Source organism: Palaemon carinicauda, chromosome 28, assembly GCF_036898095.1.
Source record: "Palaemon carinicauda isolate YSFRI2023 chromosome 28, ASM3689809v2, whole genome shotgun sequence".
NCBI classification, from domain to species: domain Eukaryota; kingdom Metazoa; phylum Arthropoda; class Malacostraca; order Decapoda; family Palaemonidae; genus Palaemon; species Palaemon carinicauda.
In genome coordinates this window covers 56,355,616-56,373,485 of record NC_090752.1, presented here as the reverse complement: position 1 = coordinate 56,373,485, position 17,870 = coordinate 56,355,616, and the positions used below count along the sequence as shown (strand labels likewise).

The window sequence follows — 17,870 nt, the reverse complement described above, 5'->3', positions numbered from 1 at the left end:
ACATACAGCACTGGTGCATTAGTAGCAGACCAGAAGGCAACGTCATGTAACTGCTTGACAGTCTGTGAGCTGGCAACAACCAAAGCTGTGTGGGGAAGCCTCTACTCCTGACTGACTAGTCTGCTGCGGGCGAGTGACGGTAACCACAGTGTGTTGCGGAGGCTGACACACCGCGTCAAAACACGGCAGCTTGTGGTAGCTCACGCACGGCAACGGAGTGCTCCGTGTGTCTGTGGGAGTAAGCATGCGTCTGGCAGGGTAGACTGCGCATGGGTGGAGGAGCTCTCACAACAAGAGTGTGGGAGCAGGCAGCCATGCTGGGCGCACAACCGTGGCAGGTTGTAGGCAAACGGGTGCATCGTCAACCTTCTCCGCAGTCGGAGAGTGGGAGCAGGCAACAACCAAAGCGGAGTGGTGGTGCGTGGTGGGGACTGCCGTGGGTTGCGGAAACTAACGCATCGCGGCAAAACACGGCAGCTTGACTCCACCTTCCCACTGCTGATGCGGTAGCTCACGCATGTTAACGGAGGGAGCCGCATGTCGGCTAACGTTAACATGCGTCTGGCAGGGTCGATTGCGCATCGGAGGTGGAGCTCTCCGCAGCCGGAGTGTGGGAGCAGGCAGCCTCAGCGTGAGCTGGGCGCACAACCGTGGTAGGTTGTAGGCTAACGAGAGCAGTGTAAACCTTCTCCGCACAAAACTCCTGCATAACCGCAGCCAACTGAGTCTGCATAGACTGCAGTAAAGACCACTTAGGGTCTACAAAAAACGGAGCTACTGTCCGTTGTGACTGAGGGTCTAAAACAGCTGGTGCGGCAACAGACGGAGTTACTGCCTGTTGCGGTACCACCTTGCCTCTCTTGGAAGGTGTGCAGTCGTCGGATGACTGCAGCGAGTCCGAACTGACCCAGTGGCTACACCTAGGCCGTTGGACTTGCGCGGAAGGGACCGACTTGCACTTAAAAGCTGCAAGATTGGTCCATGGTTTCTACGAGAAACCTCTTCCGCAGACGAGGAATAAATGGGCTCTCTCGTCTTTGTGTGGGTGGGGCGATCACGTCGGCAACGTGTGTAGATACGCCCGAAACCACGGAGGGAAAAAACGTCTGTTCGTCGATCAAGGCCTGTGGAACCCATAAGTCGTACGACATTACTTCTCCCCTGGGCTTGGGAGCTTGTAAGAGGTATCGGACTAGGTGAACAACTGGCACGAACAGACGAACCCTCGGACGCAACACTGTAACACTTTGCGCATATCACTTTATCACTTTTGATTTTCTGTTTGCACTTATTTCACTGAAATCGAAACTTTAACTGATTTCTACCTGAAACACGCAATCCTATCCTTCATTAAAAGGTAGTAATTGCGAAAACAGTTTTACAATGCAACAGAAAAACATAAATAAAGAAAGAATTCAGTGGCTGGAAAAGAGACTAAACACTAGATCAAATAAACTACGTTTACAATCTCTCACCGCATAAAGCCTGGGAACAAGAATAAAACTCTAGAAACGTTTTACCTTCTTCCCCTACAGCGACTAGGGAGAAGAGTAAAAAACGAATTCAGTGGCTGGAAAAGAGACTAAACACTAGATCAAATAAACTACGTTTACAATCTCTCACCGCCTAAAGCCTGGGAACAAGAATAAAACTCTAGAAACGTTTTACCTTCTTCCTCTACAGCGACTAGGGAGAAGAGTAAAAAACGAGAACAACGTTACCCGCTTGAACGAAACCTTTATTCTCCTCTCTCTCCCTCCGTCTCTATCTCTCTCTCTCTTCTCTCTTGACTTAGCGCCTGAGAGAAGAGCCCAATTATATATCGTTAAAACATGTTATTTGCTAAAAGGAACTGAAAGGTTTCCCAAATAAAAAGTTCCTTTATTTAGAATTTAAACCATTTAAGCTAAGAAAGAATGAACGAAACGCTAGAATCGGTTTACTCTTACTGCAACGTGAAACCGTGAAACACTCTCTCTCTATCGTAACGATAGAGCGCATATTGAACGTTCTGAACGTCAACAACTGCGGAGACTAAAAAACTAAACGTTAGTTCATCTTTGAAAACAGTACAAGACTATCAAAGAAATTCTTTCATAAAACATTAAAATTAAAAAGTATTAAATTCTTAAAAGGTTAAATACGATATGACGGGCTCAATGTTAATTAACTTCGGTTCCAAGTATGGACCGCCTAGTATAGGAAAGGTCGCATATAAACAAACATAAAAATTACTTTTTATAAGTTTATAATAAATGGAAAGTTAATCGAAGAGGCCTATCAAGGCGGAGAGATATAAAATAAATAGATCTATAACTTGTTAAGCAAAATTACTAAAAACCTAAACACACTTCCGTCTAAGGGAAGGGTCGGCCATTTAAAAGTGAAAGAGAGTCCATACTCTCTTCGTCACCATAATTAAATCTATCGAAAACAAATTCAAGTTTTGAAATGAAAATAAAACCCCTGCATAGCGAAAGCTCAAAACTGGAATAGTGTACTTCACCAAATCGTTGTGAAAACAAATCCAGTAGGGACGGCGTATTTAGTAGGTCCTGCCATTGGCACGACAGAGGAAAAATTAGTTCTTGTTGACAAGAAGTACCTGAGTACCTACTCGACAGATGGCGCTGTTGTTGTACACCCCCACCTGTATAGCGATCGCTGGCGTATCCCGACCGTAGGTTTTTTCTGTCGAGCAACAGAGTTGCAGCTACATGATCATCGGGTAAGATTAATATTGAAAAAGCGAAGGTTTGTATGTGTCAGAACAAATAGTGATATACAGTAAACATGCAGCTGCTTGAAGGATGGCATCAAGCTCCAGGTTATACCTACAGCTAACAAAAAAAGCTTCTGCTGGAACATCAGCCAAAGTTCTAAACCACTTGGCAACACACAAAACAAAATTTATTGCAGCCTTTGAGATTGGAGAATTTTCATGAATATACCATACAAATTTAAAAGAAAATTACATGGGGCCAGGAAAAAATTAAACAATGAAAAAGACAAGAGGCAGAGGAATACTGCACTATGATTAGGACCCATCTTAATTGGAAGTACCAGACAGGATTAGCAGACTTGGAAGTATGGGTCATAAGGTCAAACATACTTCAAGTTATTCAACATTCCTATTCTCTAAAAATTTCTATATGGTATCAAGAAAGTCACCAAGTGAATTTACAGCAGCATAATAATGAAAAATCAGTAAAACACAGAGAATGAAAAGGAGCGATACTCAAACACAGAGGCTACACAAACCGTGGACCTAAAACCAGTAACACAGAGCCCCCAAGACAAAGAAAACTTTCACAGAAATCAAGTGAAAAATACTTCAACAATAAAGAAAATGTATAAAAATAAAAAAAAATGACTACAGTATAAACTACTTTGTTATTATACCCTGGAAGAGCACCACACAACAGCATTTACTCCACGGAATAACTGGCGACTCAGGACTGTGGGCATACACAGCAGATTATTTGGATTAATAGGGTAGTTACAATGAAGATACAGTAGTGAGAAAATCCCAATTGATTAAGGAGTTAGACAGGGAGACCCCATCTCTCCTAAATTATTTCCAGCGTGCCTAGAAGTTTTTAAGAATTTAGATGGGGAACCTGTGGGAGTTAGTATTAATGGGGAATACAGTACCTTAACAACAAGATTTGCAGATGACAGAGTTCTGTTTCATGAATCATGGAATGAATTGCAGAAGATGATAGAAGATTTGAATAGAGAAAACAGAAAAGTAGGACTGAAAATGAATATGAGCAAAACTAAGATGTTTAATGAAAATTCAGAAAAATAACATTTATGGACGATCCTCTATTGTTAATGAATATATGTAGTTGGGACAGACAGTAAGACTTTCCCTAGGATATGAAACCAAAATTAAAAGCTTAGGATGAAGAACTTTTGGTAAACAAATGAATTATAAAGTCAAATGCCACTTTCTCTAAAACTAAAAGTACTGTCTTTAATCAGATGGTCCTACTAGTAATAACTTAAGCATTGTAAACTTAGAGCCTTACTAAAGCCTTAGAACATAAGCTAGTTATAACTCAACGGACTAGGGAAAAAATTATGGGAATGACACTTGGAAACTGACAGTGAGCAACATGGATACGAAAATAAAATAAAGTAGAGGATACCCAACCATGTAAGAAAATGATATGGACATGAGAAGGACATATAATGAGAATGACAGATAATTAATAGATGGACATTAAGAATAACAGAATTGGTTCCTTGAGATTGCAAACGAAGCAAGAGAAGGAAGAAAAGACATTGCTCAGCTAAGAAAAATTGCGGGTATAGACTGGCATAGAATTACCATAGACGGAACAAGAGTGGAAGGACAAAGTCTGAGGTCTTTGTCTTGCAGTGGATTATCAATGGCTGATGATGATGATTAGAACATCCACTGTGCACAAAAAAAAAAAAAAAAAAAAAAAAAAAAAAAAAAAAAAAAAAAAAAAAAAGAAGAAGAGGAGGAGGAAATTGGAGCAATGGATCCCCAAGACTCTATCTTGGCCTATGATAAATTATATAAATGAATAAATAGGTGAACAAATCACAATCTTCTAAAAAGCAAGCAACCTTAACAATTTTCAAAGCATTCATGAAACCTGCTACTCAACTAATAAGCAAACACAGGGACTTTGAAAGAAAAAAAAATATGAAGGTAAAGCATAAAGAGCATTAATTTTGTCATGAACTAACCTCAACCGATTTTTTCTTCTTTTTAGACGAGTCATCGGCAGCCTGTGACTTTCTCTTTTTTTCCTCTTTCTTTTTTGCATCCTCTTTTTTTCGATTATCTTCAAATGCTTGAATTAAATCCGGGCAGTCTAGGTGGCTTTCAGGTTCCCAAGTATTGTCTTCACTGTAATACAAAAACACAATTTATTTATAAACTGTACAATAGCAAAAAAAATGTCGTTATTAAGTATTGTTCTGCATACTGGGATTAGATACATGGGCTATTTGTTAATTACCTATTGTTCAAATGAGTGTGACCAATTCAAAGATGGGATACCACCTCAATGTAAGATTCTTATTGGAATGAATAGCACCACTGTTCAACTGTTAGCCTAATCAGTTGCAATTTACTAGTATCAAAATCCTCCTACAATAGCTGCCATTTACTTGGTACAATGAATTTATGGTAAAAAATTACTAACAAAAGTAGATATTTTCTTTACACCATCTTCACTTAGTTTAATTTCAACGTGGGGAAAACATATTTCAACATCTATAACCACTTCATATAATCAGGGGGGAAAATGTAAATGCTTAAGTAACTTACATTTCACAGATTATAAACTAAATCTTTTAAGCGGATATCCTTCCGGCAAAATCTGTTAATGGCCAAAGCTTGAAAACCATTACAGAATGGGGGAGGGAGAAATAATGCTGGTGCTTATTGTTTTGTGGGGTAGGATTAAACTGGGATTATATAATAAAAGACAGGATTTCTCCAGTATTCAAGACCTGCTATTTGCCACAAGATAAAAATCCTGTCTTGTAAGGGGAGACTCACTCCTTAGGCAGGAGGTGTCATTAATGAACAAACAGTTTTCATCCAGTTAGTCCCCTACATAAGAACAAGATGTGTTCCAGGAGTGAGGTTCTCAAATTGAATAGTTAAGAGTCCAACCCACATCAATCATTTGATGTTGCTGACATAAGTTTCAAGAATTCCTAGTTATTATTATCATTAGTTGCTAAGCTACTACCCTAGTTGGAAAATCATAATACTATAAGCTCAAGGGATCCAACAGGGAAAATAGCCCAGTGAAGAAAGGAAACAAAAGAAATAAATCAAATTCTTAGTATTTTGTATTTTTCCTAGCATACTTACCACGGACTACTCTCTCAGGAGTTACTCTTTAGTTTAAACTTGCGACCAGAAAATTTTTCCCCTAACCAGGACTCATTCCAGGCGAGAAGCTTAAGGCCTCAGGCCGGTGATATGCCCCATGGTATGTTCCCTGCGCAAAGCGACCTTTCACTGTCTTTGACCCATGATGCACCAAGAAGAAGGCCGTGTCAGGCCTGATAAGGACAGGGCAAAGGTCGCCATTTGTACTCGAACCAGGTGCCACCGTTGTCTCAGTGCCAGCTACTTCCAAGAATTAGCAGGGTAGGTAGGGTGGGACATAATTTCGAGAGTTGTCCGTGGTAAGTATGCTAGGATAAATACAAATTACCAAGAATTTGATATTTGTTCCGATGCATTGTAACCAAAGACTACTCTCTCAGGAGACTTAGGCTTAGGAGGAGGGAACTGAAACGAGGAAGGGGTGGAAGACAAGGTGATATGGAAGGCCTGTTGGGGAAAAAACTTCAAGAAACCTGCAATAACACTCACCCTAGTTGGGGGACATCCATCGATGTAGAACTGTCAAACGTGCCATGTAGCTGGAGAGGGGGGTATGGAACTCACCGCGTCTTCCACCTCGGACGTTAACACTGTTGTACCACCACGATGGGGCCGAGTCTGGACTCATCGCGAGACACTAAGGAGCAGTCTTTTAGGTAATGGGAAGTGAAGGTGTTCTGTCTCTTCCACACACCTGCTTTAAGAACTTGTGCCACTGACATATTCTTAGAAAAGGCCAACGATGTACTGATGGACCTGATATCATGGGGCCTGGCAGACGAGGGTGCCGGCTTGCCCTTCGCTACATACGCCCTACAAATTATCTCCCTGAGCCAGTAGGAAATAGTGTTCTTCGAAATCGCCTTCCTCACTTTGCCCGTGGAGACAAAGAGATATTTCATGGCGGGCTTTAAGCGGGACGTCAATGCCAGGTACTTTTGGAGAGCCCTAACCGGACACAGCAGAAGGTCCTCCGAGTCATCTGACTTGGGGATGGCTGGGATCACCACCTCCGAAAACCTTGAATCTGAGACCGCTGGGTTCTGGGTCTTAGCTACGAAGGAGGGCACAAAGGTTAGGATTGCCTCCTTCCAACCGATGGAGTGCCTAACATTGTCTGTCAGCCCATGCAATTCACCCACCCTTTTGGAAGAGGCCAGGGCGAGGAGGAACACAGTCTTCAGGGTCAATTCTCTGTCCAGGGGCTGCCGCAAGGGCTTGAACGGTGGTTTCTTGGGGGAGTCCAAGACCAAGAGGACATCCCACTCTGGAGCCATCAAGGAGTGAGGAGGGCAGGACTGCTCAAAACTCTTAATAAGCATGGACAGTTGCCTAGAACCACCCAGGTCTATTCCTTTCAACAACGCTATCTGTCCCAAGGCTGCTCTGACCCCTTTGATGGATGGCACCGACATGTTCCTATCTAGGCGTAGGTGAACCAAGTAATCAGCTATTGTCGGGATGGAGGCTCCTATGGGCTTATGGTCGTTCTTCCGGCACCACTTGTAGAACCCTAGCCATTTAGCTTGGTATATGGCCCTCGAGGAGCGGAGGCAGCCAGTTATCTGGGAGGCCGCTTGGGGAGAATCCTTCCCTCATCAGGAGGCGCTGGATAACCTCCACGCGTGAAGGGATAGGTTTCCGAGCCCCACGTGAAACTTCAGAAAGTGAGGCTGCCTGAGAATATCTCCTCTGATGGGAAGGTGCCACAGCTGGGCCACTGCTAGGTCTCGTAGGTCGGGGCACTCCTTTTCCGGCCACCAGGGGGCGATTAGAGTCAGCCGAGCCCCTTTGGAAGTCCTTAGCCTGTTTAGGGTCTGCCGCAGGAGCCCGAACGGAGGGAACCTATAGGCATCCAGGCCGTCCCACGGATGTTGAAAGGCGTCTTGCATGACTGCTGTTGGATCCGGGACTCGGAAGTAAAATCATAAATTTTAAGTAATTTTTATTTTTCCTTGGAAGCCACTTGAAGAATTTGATGACTGGTGACTGCCTGCCGCATCCTCTAGCCTTCTCTTCTTGGGGTCGGGGTCCACCAATACCGATGCGAGAGGAGGAGAACGCGTTAGGGTCCTCGAAGAGTGTGTTCCTCCCCCCTTCTCTTCTCAATATTTCAAGAAGAGTAACAATATTAAAATAAATATCTCCTATATACACTATGAAAACTTTAACAAAACAGGAGGAAGAGAAATAAGATAGAATAGTGTGCCCGAGTGTACCCTCATTGCTATATAAATGAATCCTTTAAAACAAATCTTGTTAACCTATATTTATTTTGCATTTATCTCCTCTTTAATCTACTACATGCACAATTTCTGTTTATGCCAGTCAATATTCTATGGAATTCAAGCTGTCTAATAATGTATTTGAAACTTAATTTAGAGCACTTGTTAGTCTCGTGTAAATGTAACAGTTGCTTCTTTTAGCAACATTAAGGTTGATTTCTAAGCTTTCCACATATATGATAGCTTTTATTATCAGACTTGATGCATCTTTACTTTTGGCTTTTATGAACATAAAAAGTAAAAGTGTGTTTTCTTATTTGTCATGGATAAAAACTAAAAATTTTATTCTTTAGCCAATGGAAAATAGATTGTTAATTTTTAGTTGAAAACCATTTGTCTACATAATGTAATTGAAGATATTTGAAAACTTGTATATGCAGATTCTTTAATTCATTCCTTGTAAACAGTATCTGGCAAGAATCTTACCTACCAATCTTAATATCTCAGACATTTAGTAAGAGCAGAGATACAGTTTCTACACTGCACAATACTGTACTGTAATAATGAAGTGCTATGCTTCACATGGAAGCTTATTAACGTACGTATTTGGTTTTTTATAAAACGATAAAGTCTGTAAGCTTTTCCCATTACTATATGTATAAGGAACATATGTGACATGACAAAAATCCGACCTACTCAAAGATATTTTTCTAAATGTATGGTCATTATGAGATATGTGCTTGCATACATTTCATCAATCCTTCTCATCTATGAGGAAGGGGAGGTACTTGAATACAACATTTGTCTGTACTGAAAAGTTACTCGATGATGAAGTTTACCTGCATATAGCGCCTGGTCTAGCATGAATGGAACAACTGCAATACTCTAAAGGAGGAAAAAGAAAGAGAAAGATGCTTGCTGTCCCAAGAGGGAGCTAGGTTTGTAACAACTTGAATAGCTACCATAGGGTTGTGGTGGTCGATGTGGTAATGTCCCTGACTGGTGAACGCCAGACTAGGGTTCGAGTCTTGCTCAAACACGTTAGTTCCCTTGGTCGCTGCAACCTCACCATCCTTGTGAGCTAAGGATGGGAAGTTTGGGGGAGTCTATAGGTCTACCTGCTGAGTCATCAGAAGCCATTGCTTGGCCTTCCATGGTCCTAGCTTGGGTGTTGAGGCACTTATCATATATATACAGTATATATGGTTAGTCTCAAGCCCCTTGTCTCTGTCATTCATGAGCGATATTTAAACCTTTAAATACGACCAAGAATAAAGGTATCAAGGGACCTGAAGGTATACAGTAATCCCGAAAGTAGTGAGCAGCGAAGTTTTTGTCGTTCCAGGTTCCTGCCTTCAAGACTTGTGCCAATGGCAGATTCTTCCTAAATGTTAGGGTAGATCTGATATCTCTGACTTTGTGCATTTGAGCCAGGGTGGTCATTCAGTCTTCTCATTGGATCAATAAGTATGTTCAGCTCACAAAGCCAAAAGGAATGGTGTTCTTGGATATCTTCTTTACCATTTTAGCAGAGAACGTACCTGGTGCTTCGATTGTTTCGTCACAAGACCATGAAGAAAAGTGTCATCCTGATCCCTGCTGTTGCTATTTGTAATGAGATGGAAAAGGACTTAAATCTTGAGTTGTGAACCACTAGATTCTGGATCTTGGCCAGAAACTCGATAGCAATCGTGACATCATCTTACTTACGAATGACCCGTGGCTTATTAGATACCAGGCAGTTCGCCTATTTGCTACGCAAAGGCCAAGGCTCATGAGCAGACCATCTTGAAAGTTAGATTACTATACATCACCCTTGCTCAAGGGTTCATTTAGGGTCTGGTCAATTTGTGGTAGCCTATAAGAAACCTCCCTGTCTGAATCACCCTCCCTGGTCCTAGCTTGACGGAGAGGGGCTTGGGTGCTCTCTAGGTCATCCTCATGTCCCTTGCTTCTGCCATTCATGAGGAACCTTTGCCCAAGGACTAAAGGGACATCCCAATCGGAACTTTAAGAGTTCCCAGCAGGCAAAAAGGTTGAAAGCTACCGAATGAGCCATAGATATTGCACCGACAGAGGAAAGGGCTAAGCCCTACTGTCTGAGATCTGGTTAGAGGCCTAGCGCCAGCCTTCTACTGCAGAGAGGAGTTTCTCTCGCCAAAGGAAACCGTAATCCATTGCCTGAGACTGAAGAAGTATCCCTCTTATAATGTCAATCACAGGAGATGGGTAGTTCTCTCCTTCCCTTAAAGAGGAGCACGAGCATATCCAAATATCATTTGGCAAGAGGCCCCCTAGGAGCCACCAGGGGCATCCTGGGAACGCGAGTTCATCAATAGTCTTCAGAGTAATCGGTAAATCAGACAAAAGATAGGTAAGGTTTAAGTTTCTGTATTGTCACAGGTGCCGAGAGGTGTCCCCAAACAATGCTAACAGGTCTACAACTGGAAAGCAGCTTACTGGAAGTTTCTTGTTACCGAGAGCCGAAAGAATCTGTCGATGATAGTCCCCAAGGAGCAAGAAGTCTTTCAACAATGCTCTGAAGGATGGATCACACCAGTCTTACACTGTGCCCCTGACAGTTGGGTGTGTGCTAGAACATTCCTCTTGCTTGAGAGGAACAATGCTAACAGTTCTACTTTGTTGCTGACTGCCCAGGCACGTACCTGCTTTGCCAACTAGCAAAGGGTCAGAGAAAACACACATCTTTACTTGTTAACGTAAGACACCAGATGTCTTATCAAACTGATGGAAAGCCTGCAATAGTTGAAGTGTTGCTTCCCTAAGTAGTCTCGTTCCTAAGGTTTGCTCCTCATTCTCCTTGGATGAGTCTCTGGAGGTAGGGAGTTGGAGCCTAGGGACACACTTGTCATTCAGGAAACAGGCCAGAAAGTCCCATACTTCTTATTCCATTGGAACCAGACGGTAGGAGGAATTGCAGGCTGCTGACTAGTGAAACTTAAAAAACTGGCAATCACTCGTAGAGGCGCCGGGACAGAATAAGCTCTTCAATGCTTTAGGATGTCCCAAGAGACATTGCCACGGTCAGGCCAGAATAACTTGGTCGTGAAGAAACTGCTGTGCTAACCCGTCTACTGATACAATCGTTTGATGTGTTAATCAGCATTCTCTTGTCCCTATCCTTTGCTTGGGCTTAGAACCAGACTTTACAGATTGATCGTGATTCTCAGACATTGGCAAAAATAAGACCATCTGTTTCAATCCTAGAGCACTCCCTCCTAAGAGTGACAGAAACCCAAATGTAGAGATATTAAGGGTGAACCCTGTTCAAGGGGGTACATGAATGCTCATGCTTGGGGCTATAGGCAGTTCAAAGACCAGGTCTTTAAAACGGTGGTTTGCTTTTCTCATGAGGATGATGAGGTGCTTTCTGAAAGATCGATTGATGGATATCTAAAGAGGTCCGTCTTAAGCATGAAGTTTTCTTTCCCAATGGCAGACCATACAGTACTTACCATGAGAGATTGTCCAGAAAAGAGGAAAGGACCTAGCTCTTAAATCCTTCATTCCGACCTAAGTTAACAGTGTAAGAGGAGCGTGAACACCTATACAGTATTGTGAACCGGAAAATCTCTTGGGTGGTTCTCTATAGCGCAATGCCACACCTAAGCAGGGATGACAATCTATACAGTTTCTTTTAAAGCTGCAGCAAAACCTAACAATGTTGTGGGAGGAGGAGGAGGAACTTGTTTGCCTAGTTATACAGGGTGGCACCCCTCCACTTTATACATAGCAGCAGCAAAACCTTCTTCATCCAACAGAGTACTAGCAATGTCTAAACAATGCCAACTTCCTTGAGTTCACTTTACTGTCGTTTTAAAGACAAATTAGCAAGGGAATGAACAGCAACAGACATGTATGTTGTGAATAACAGGAAGTCTACACAGAAAAGTCACACATTTAACTGCATATCCTTGTCTTCTTCCTTTAATAATCCTCGAATGCAAAGATCTGCCAGCAGCAGAGAACCAAGTCTGTACTGAACTGTGGCCGAAATCAATGTGAGGGTTGTAATGCCTAGAAGGTGGGCGGGGCCTACCCACTCATCCGCAACTACAACCACTTTGATACAAGTTTACACGGGAATTTCCAGCTTCGCTTATTTCATACTCCTATAACATGACAATGGTTTGTATTCATGTAGGAACAAATATCAAAATTCTAAATGAAAATATATTGACATGTCAACTTTTATTGAAAACTAAGTTTATACATTAGTAAAGTTTCTATTGAATTCGCTTTGTTAAGTTATATACTTATAATTACAATGAGACGTTTGACAATTCAAGGATTCCTTCCTTGAGACTTGAAAAGTTTGAAGGCCTATAAGTGACATTGCTAACTTACTAACAAGTAGAACAGAGTGTACTTACTCTCCATATCCTTTCCACTTGAGGTAGTATTCCACTCGGCCATTACGTACACGCTTATCTAAGATCTTCTCTACCGAATATTCCTCTTCTTGCTCTTCTCCTTGTTCCTCTGGTTCCGGAGAATTTTCCTTCTTCTTCGGCATTGTATTTGATTCACCTACGAAAGATGTGCTTCATATACATTCTACTTATAGAATTTCCTTATGACAAAATGAGAATTCTCAGTGGTATCTCAAAATTCAATGTAAATATTTACAACACCCAATTAAAACACTTTTTTCATTTGGTTGAAATGAAAGGCAAAGCAAAGCAAAGCAAATCACTTCATGTCTAAACACTTCTCAAATTGTGAAATGGGGAGAATGTGACACAATGGAGTACCTAACATTATTTGGAGAGTTTCACTACAGGATAAAACCAAATGTACAGTATATGTAAAATCTATTACCTAAGCATAACTCCAATAAATCCCTATAAATCAGACAATGAGAAATTATTTCTAAATTATTAGAAGTCTAAAAATAAAAACAACAAAAATACCAATTTTAATAAATTTGATTTTTTCTTAGCTAAACCCTTCATTTCAAAACAGGGAATGTCTTCAGTGGATATGGAATGAACGTTGAAATTGTTAACAACAGGTGGTGAGAACAGTCAAGTAGCCCTGCTCAATCTCCTGTCAATGACTCATCAACTGTGACTTTCACCTCAGGATTGAGAGGGGTGATTATGATGAGAAGTGCAAATTTACAGGAATCAGGTTTGTATAGCAAAGAAAATACAAATTACAGCTATAATTTGTTAATTGTTCCTTTGCCTATAATAACCAGAGTCCTTTAAAATAGGAAGACTCACCTGTTGTAAAAAAGTCCCATTAGAACCAAATTGATTGATTCTTTTCTTCCCTGGAATATACCAGTGTCCTTGGTCCCATACATGCGGGAGAAGACTCCATCAACCTCCAAACAGGCCCAGTAGGCTGATAGGGAGAGGCCAATACTTGGTTAAGTACCTGGTTCTCAGTCAGAAATGATATACAACACATAAGATGGCCAATGATTACGTATTCATTCCACCATCCTCCTCAAAGAGGATAGGGAAGATCTTATAACAGATACAGCTTCATAAGAAATGTGTTCAGAAACATAGCTATCAGCATCATGTCCTATACAGCGCATACATACCAACAAGAATGCTCCATTCTCCAGGTGAAGAACAAAAATGAAGAGCTAGTCATTTGAACTTTCCTCTAGATTTGTATCAGGCATGTTACCATAGACAAGATGTTTCCCGTTCCATACGGGAGCTGGGCTCACAAAACATGCTAGGCCACCGACGCCCCCGCCATCACCACCACAAAGGCGAGAAAAAGCGTTGAAGGACTATGAAGTCTGAAGGTGTTTTGGTGCTTTGAAACTCCTTCATCACCTATCCAACTCTCAGATTCTTCGGAATTTCTAGTAGAATTAATAACCCTGACTTAGTGAGCTCTTAATTTGAGCTGGAACCTTGACCCCTTTAAATGTTGAAGGGTATGTTCTTTGATTGTCTAACAAAGACGGAAAAAGATTTCAAGACTTCTCTTTCTAGGTTGTGCCAATGCTAAGAAAGAGTTGCTCTGACACTGATGTAGTCCTCTTCAGATGGCACTGCAGAGCCCTCAAAAGACACAAAAGCATCTCCCCTTGATTACCACCCTAGGGTATAGTCTTGATTCTGAGTTGTGTGCCAATGGGTTCTGGGTTTGATCACTATTATTATTATTATTATTATTAGAAGGTAGGCTATAACCCTAGTTGGAAAATCAAGATGCTATAAGCCCAAGGGACCCAAAAGGGATAAATAGCCCGGTAAGGGAAGGAAACAAGGAAATGAATAACCTACAAGAAAAGAAGAATCAAAACAAAATACTTCAAGAACAGTAACAACATTAAAGTAGTACTTTAAGACAAGACAAAAAAAAGATGAGAGAACAGGGTGCCTGAGAGTACCCTCAAGCAAGAGAACACTAATCCAAGACAATGGAAGGCCATACTACAAAGGCTATAGCATTACCCAAGGCTAGAGGAAAATGGTTTGATTTTGGAGTATCCTGCTAGAAGAGGTGCTTACCATATAATGTATAAAGGATCTCTTCTACCCTTACCAAGAGTAAAGTAGCCAATGAAAGATTACATTGTAGTAGTTAACCCCTTGAGCTAAGAATTGTTTTGCAATCTTAAGTGTTGTCAGGTGCATGACAAATGAGGAGAATGTGATAAGAATAGGCCACACTAACCTGAAATTGTAGGCAAAGACAAAATGAGCCGTAACAAGAGGGAGGGATCCAATGTAGTACTGTATGGCCAGTAAAAGGACCCAATAACTCTCTAGCGGTAGTATCTCACAAAAATAAAACCTTTTTCAACATTCTGGGGGTAAACAGAGTTTTGTGCTACTCCACAACTCTTTACCAAAGCTGCTAAATATACTATCTTAATAGTTAAGAGTTCTGATGATCTAAAAGGCTCAAACGGAGCATTAGTACGAGACTTGAGAACACAGGTGTGTCCCACTCTGGGGGCCTGACATCCCAGGGCAGGCAAGACTGCTTTAAACTCTTCACAAGCACCAATAACTCCTATGAAAAGTTAAGGTTTATCCTCTTCACTCCAAAGGCATGGCAAGCAACCTTCCACACGTGACAGAAGTCTTCTTGGCAAAGATCAACTGGTAAACTAGCAATTTGGACTCAAGATGCTAACAGATAGGGACATCACTATGCCTGTGGCCATTCGAAAGCAACTAGGTTCACCGGAGACAGTGTGACCAATAATTAATTGATTAGCCGACGAATCAGAATAAACGTAGAAAAGCATAGGTTTCCTTAGCTATGTGGCTGACAGCTTTACGGCACTGTTCTATAGCCCGGATAAACATCTGTTTGGTCAAACTGCTGAGTGATAGAGAAAAGTGCTATCTTTCGTCAATAGATTAATATCAACAAAGTGTGCTTCTTTGAACGTTCTTGGAATGATTATATCTACATAACGTGGATACAGATGTATTTCTTCAGGTAAATACATGAGTTCACCCCTCCTGCAAAGCATCAAAACAATTGCATGACTGGAGGCAGGGAGCTGCGAGACCATTCTGACGAATTTTCCTTCATTCAGCCACCAGGGAGGATCAGCCTGTACCTCCGACTCCACTTGAACTCAATGGAATGAGAATCTGGTGGCTGATTCTCCTGAGGAACGAACTTTTCTAAAAAGAAAGTAGGGCGAGAAGACTTGCCAATGTCGAGCGAGAATTACCATCTAGACAGAACAGTTGTGGTATCTCTCTGAGCTTGTTGATGCAATGGTCTAATAAAAACACTCGCTGCTACCACGTCTTATCAGCAAGCCTTGATACGTTAACCTCTGCTTAGGTTTGAGATTAGACTTCTCCCAATCCCTCGATTTCCACAAAAGACAAGGTCACCTAAATCTTGTTGCAACAGCCTCTCTAAGGAGACCAGGATCAACCAATTGTCGGGATACCCAAGCTACCATCAGCATGGAAATGTGAGTGAACCCCTTTGGAGGAGTACGGTCCAAACACAGGGTCTTAAACTGGAACACTACTTCAAAACAGAGAAGGTAGAGGTACTTACGACAAGACTAATGAATGGGTAGGAAGTGAGCACTCTTCAGATTCAATACTTCTAAGAGAACGGATGAATGGGTATTTCTAAGAACACAATCTTCAGATCCATACATTTCATACCCCTACATCCTGAACCTGTACAAACTAGTTCAGGGGGAGAGGTTGATTTCCAATATCCAGCCCTCGCTCAATTGTGGAAACACGATCTGTCTTGAACATCTTCAAGCACAATCTGCTCTAACATCACTTCTACCTCTACAACAATGTAGGGCTTTCAGTGATATTGGAGGATTGTTATGAACTCTTCCCATCAGTCTACAAGTGGTCCAGAAAAAGTAGTAAATGTCAATTCCAATGGACACTCATTACCTAAGGTTCATGGCAGCAGTAAATGCAAAATTCCAACAGGAGTTTCTCTGCCTTACTTTACACTTGACAGCAAGTCTCTCCTGTACTTCTCCAAAGTCAATCTGGATCACTCTTCCCCCTTCTTCCTCCTAGGACCCCACATAGACTGAGCCTGGAAGTGCAAGAACAGGTAAAACATGGGATGATCATCCTTAAGAGTGGAAGATGTTGTAGGTGGTCTTGATTGGGGTCTCAAGAAGGTACAAGCAAAATATTTCTGCCCCAAAATCCCCAAGGCATGGCAATAATCAAAGCTTCGTCTAGAGATACCCTCAAAAAGCCCGAGTACTTATAGAAGCCTGAGGTGGATCAGGTAGTCCTACAAAGCAGATTTCCATTTCTTCACTGCCATCTGCGAGTGACTCCTAGGCAAGAGTGACTTGAACCACCACACCAAAGTGCCAGTGCTACCTCTGGACATACAAGAGCATCCCCCTCTCATCTGGTGTGATAAAATATCACTGTACACCAGACAGCATAAGGATCCTGTACATTTCCCAAGAGTCACCTTCATTAAGAACATCACAATGGCTGACCACTTGTCTGGCAACGTGACTTTCTAAGAGGGTATACTTACCAGAAGTGTCCTTGGCAGCAGAGAAAGGCGTTCTAAATCAGCGCTGATGCTGTACACTTTGATCCTCAGAAAGTGCAGGGGGAGGGGAATCTTGTTGAAACGACTAGAAGCAAGATTTCTCTGGTCCATAGATCTGATCGTCGACTCTATCCATGACCAAAAAGCAAGATAAGACCACGGAAACGAGGTCTCTCCCAAATGCCAATCAATTACATATGGCATCATGGTTACCCAAATGAATTCGTTGAACTCAAAATTGAATGCAAGAACCTTCAAAAAGGGACACACCGACTTCCATTGGTACTGATTTGAGGTCCTGTAGCATTAGGACACAAGACTTCCGAGTGAACTCATCCCGATCAAGGGATTAATAGACAGAAAAGGTACTAGCCCAGCGGCATAGTAAGAAATATGAAACCAATTGTTCAAATTGTTCTAAAAGCACCAAAATTGGCACACATGTGGATTAATACATTCTGAACAATTTTGGATATGGAGGCATTCAAGATTCTCCCCGTAGCACATTTGGCGGCCATTTTTCAAAATGGCCGCTATTTACCGTTAGCGTCATTGAATATGTACCATAATTTGTCTTTTTGTGGATGCTAAAGGTGATAAGTGTGCTAGAGGTGATAAGTATTGTACAATTACACATACTTCTGTGCTTACCAAATAATTTGGCTACCATTTCACAAGAAAATGAATTTTACTTTGCAGCGGCAGCGTTGGTGGCAGTGACGGCGGCTGCA

The 17,870-nt window shown here is 41.8% G+C and overlaps 1 protein-coding gene across 2 annotated transcripts in view; it reads right to left on the bottom strand.

Moving 5' to 3' along the window:
- LOC137621605 (chromobox protein homolog 1-like) overlaps positions 1–17,870 on the bottom strand; it is a 57,658-nt gene that overhangs the window by 13,924 nt on the left and 25,864 nt on the right. For both annotated transcript variants that reach the window (XM_068352027.1, XM_068352028.1), the window contains exons 2-3: positions 12,507–12,663; positions 4,726–4,888 (exon numbers count right to left, since the gene is read on the bottom strand). In XM_068352027.1, the coding sequence (XP_068208128.1) occupies positions 4,726–4,888; positions 12,507–12,663 (320 nt within the window). The remainder of the gene's footprint in view (positions 1–4,725; positions 4,889–12,506; positions 12,664–17,870) is intronic.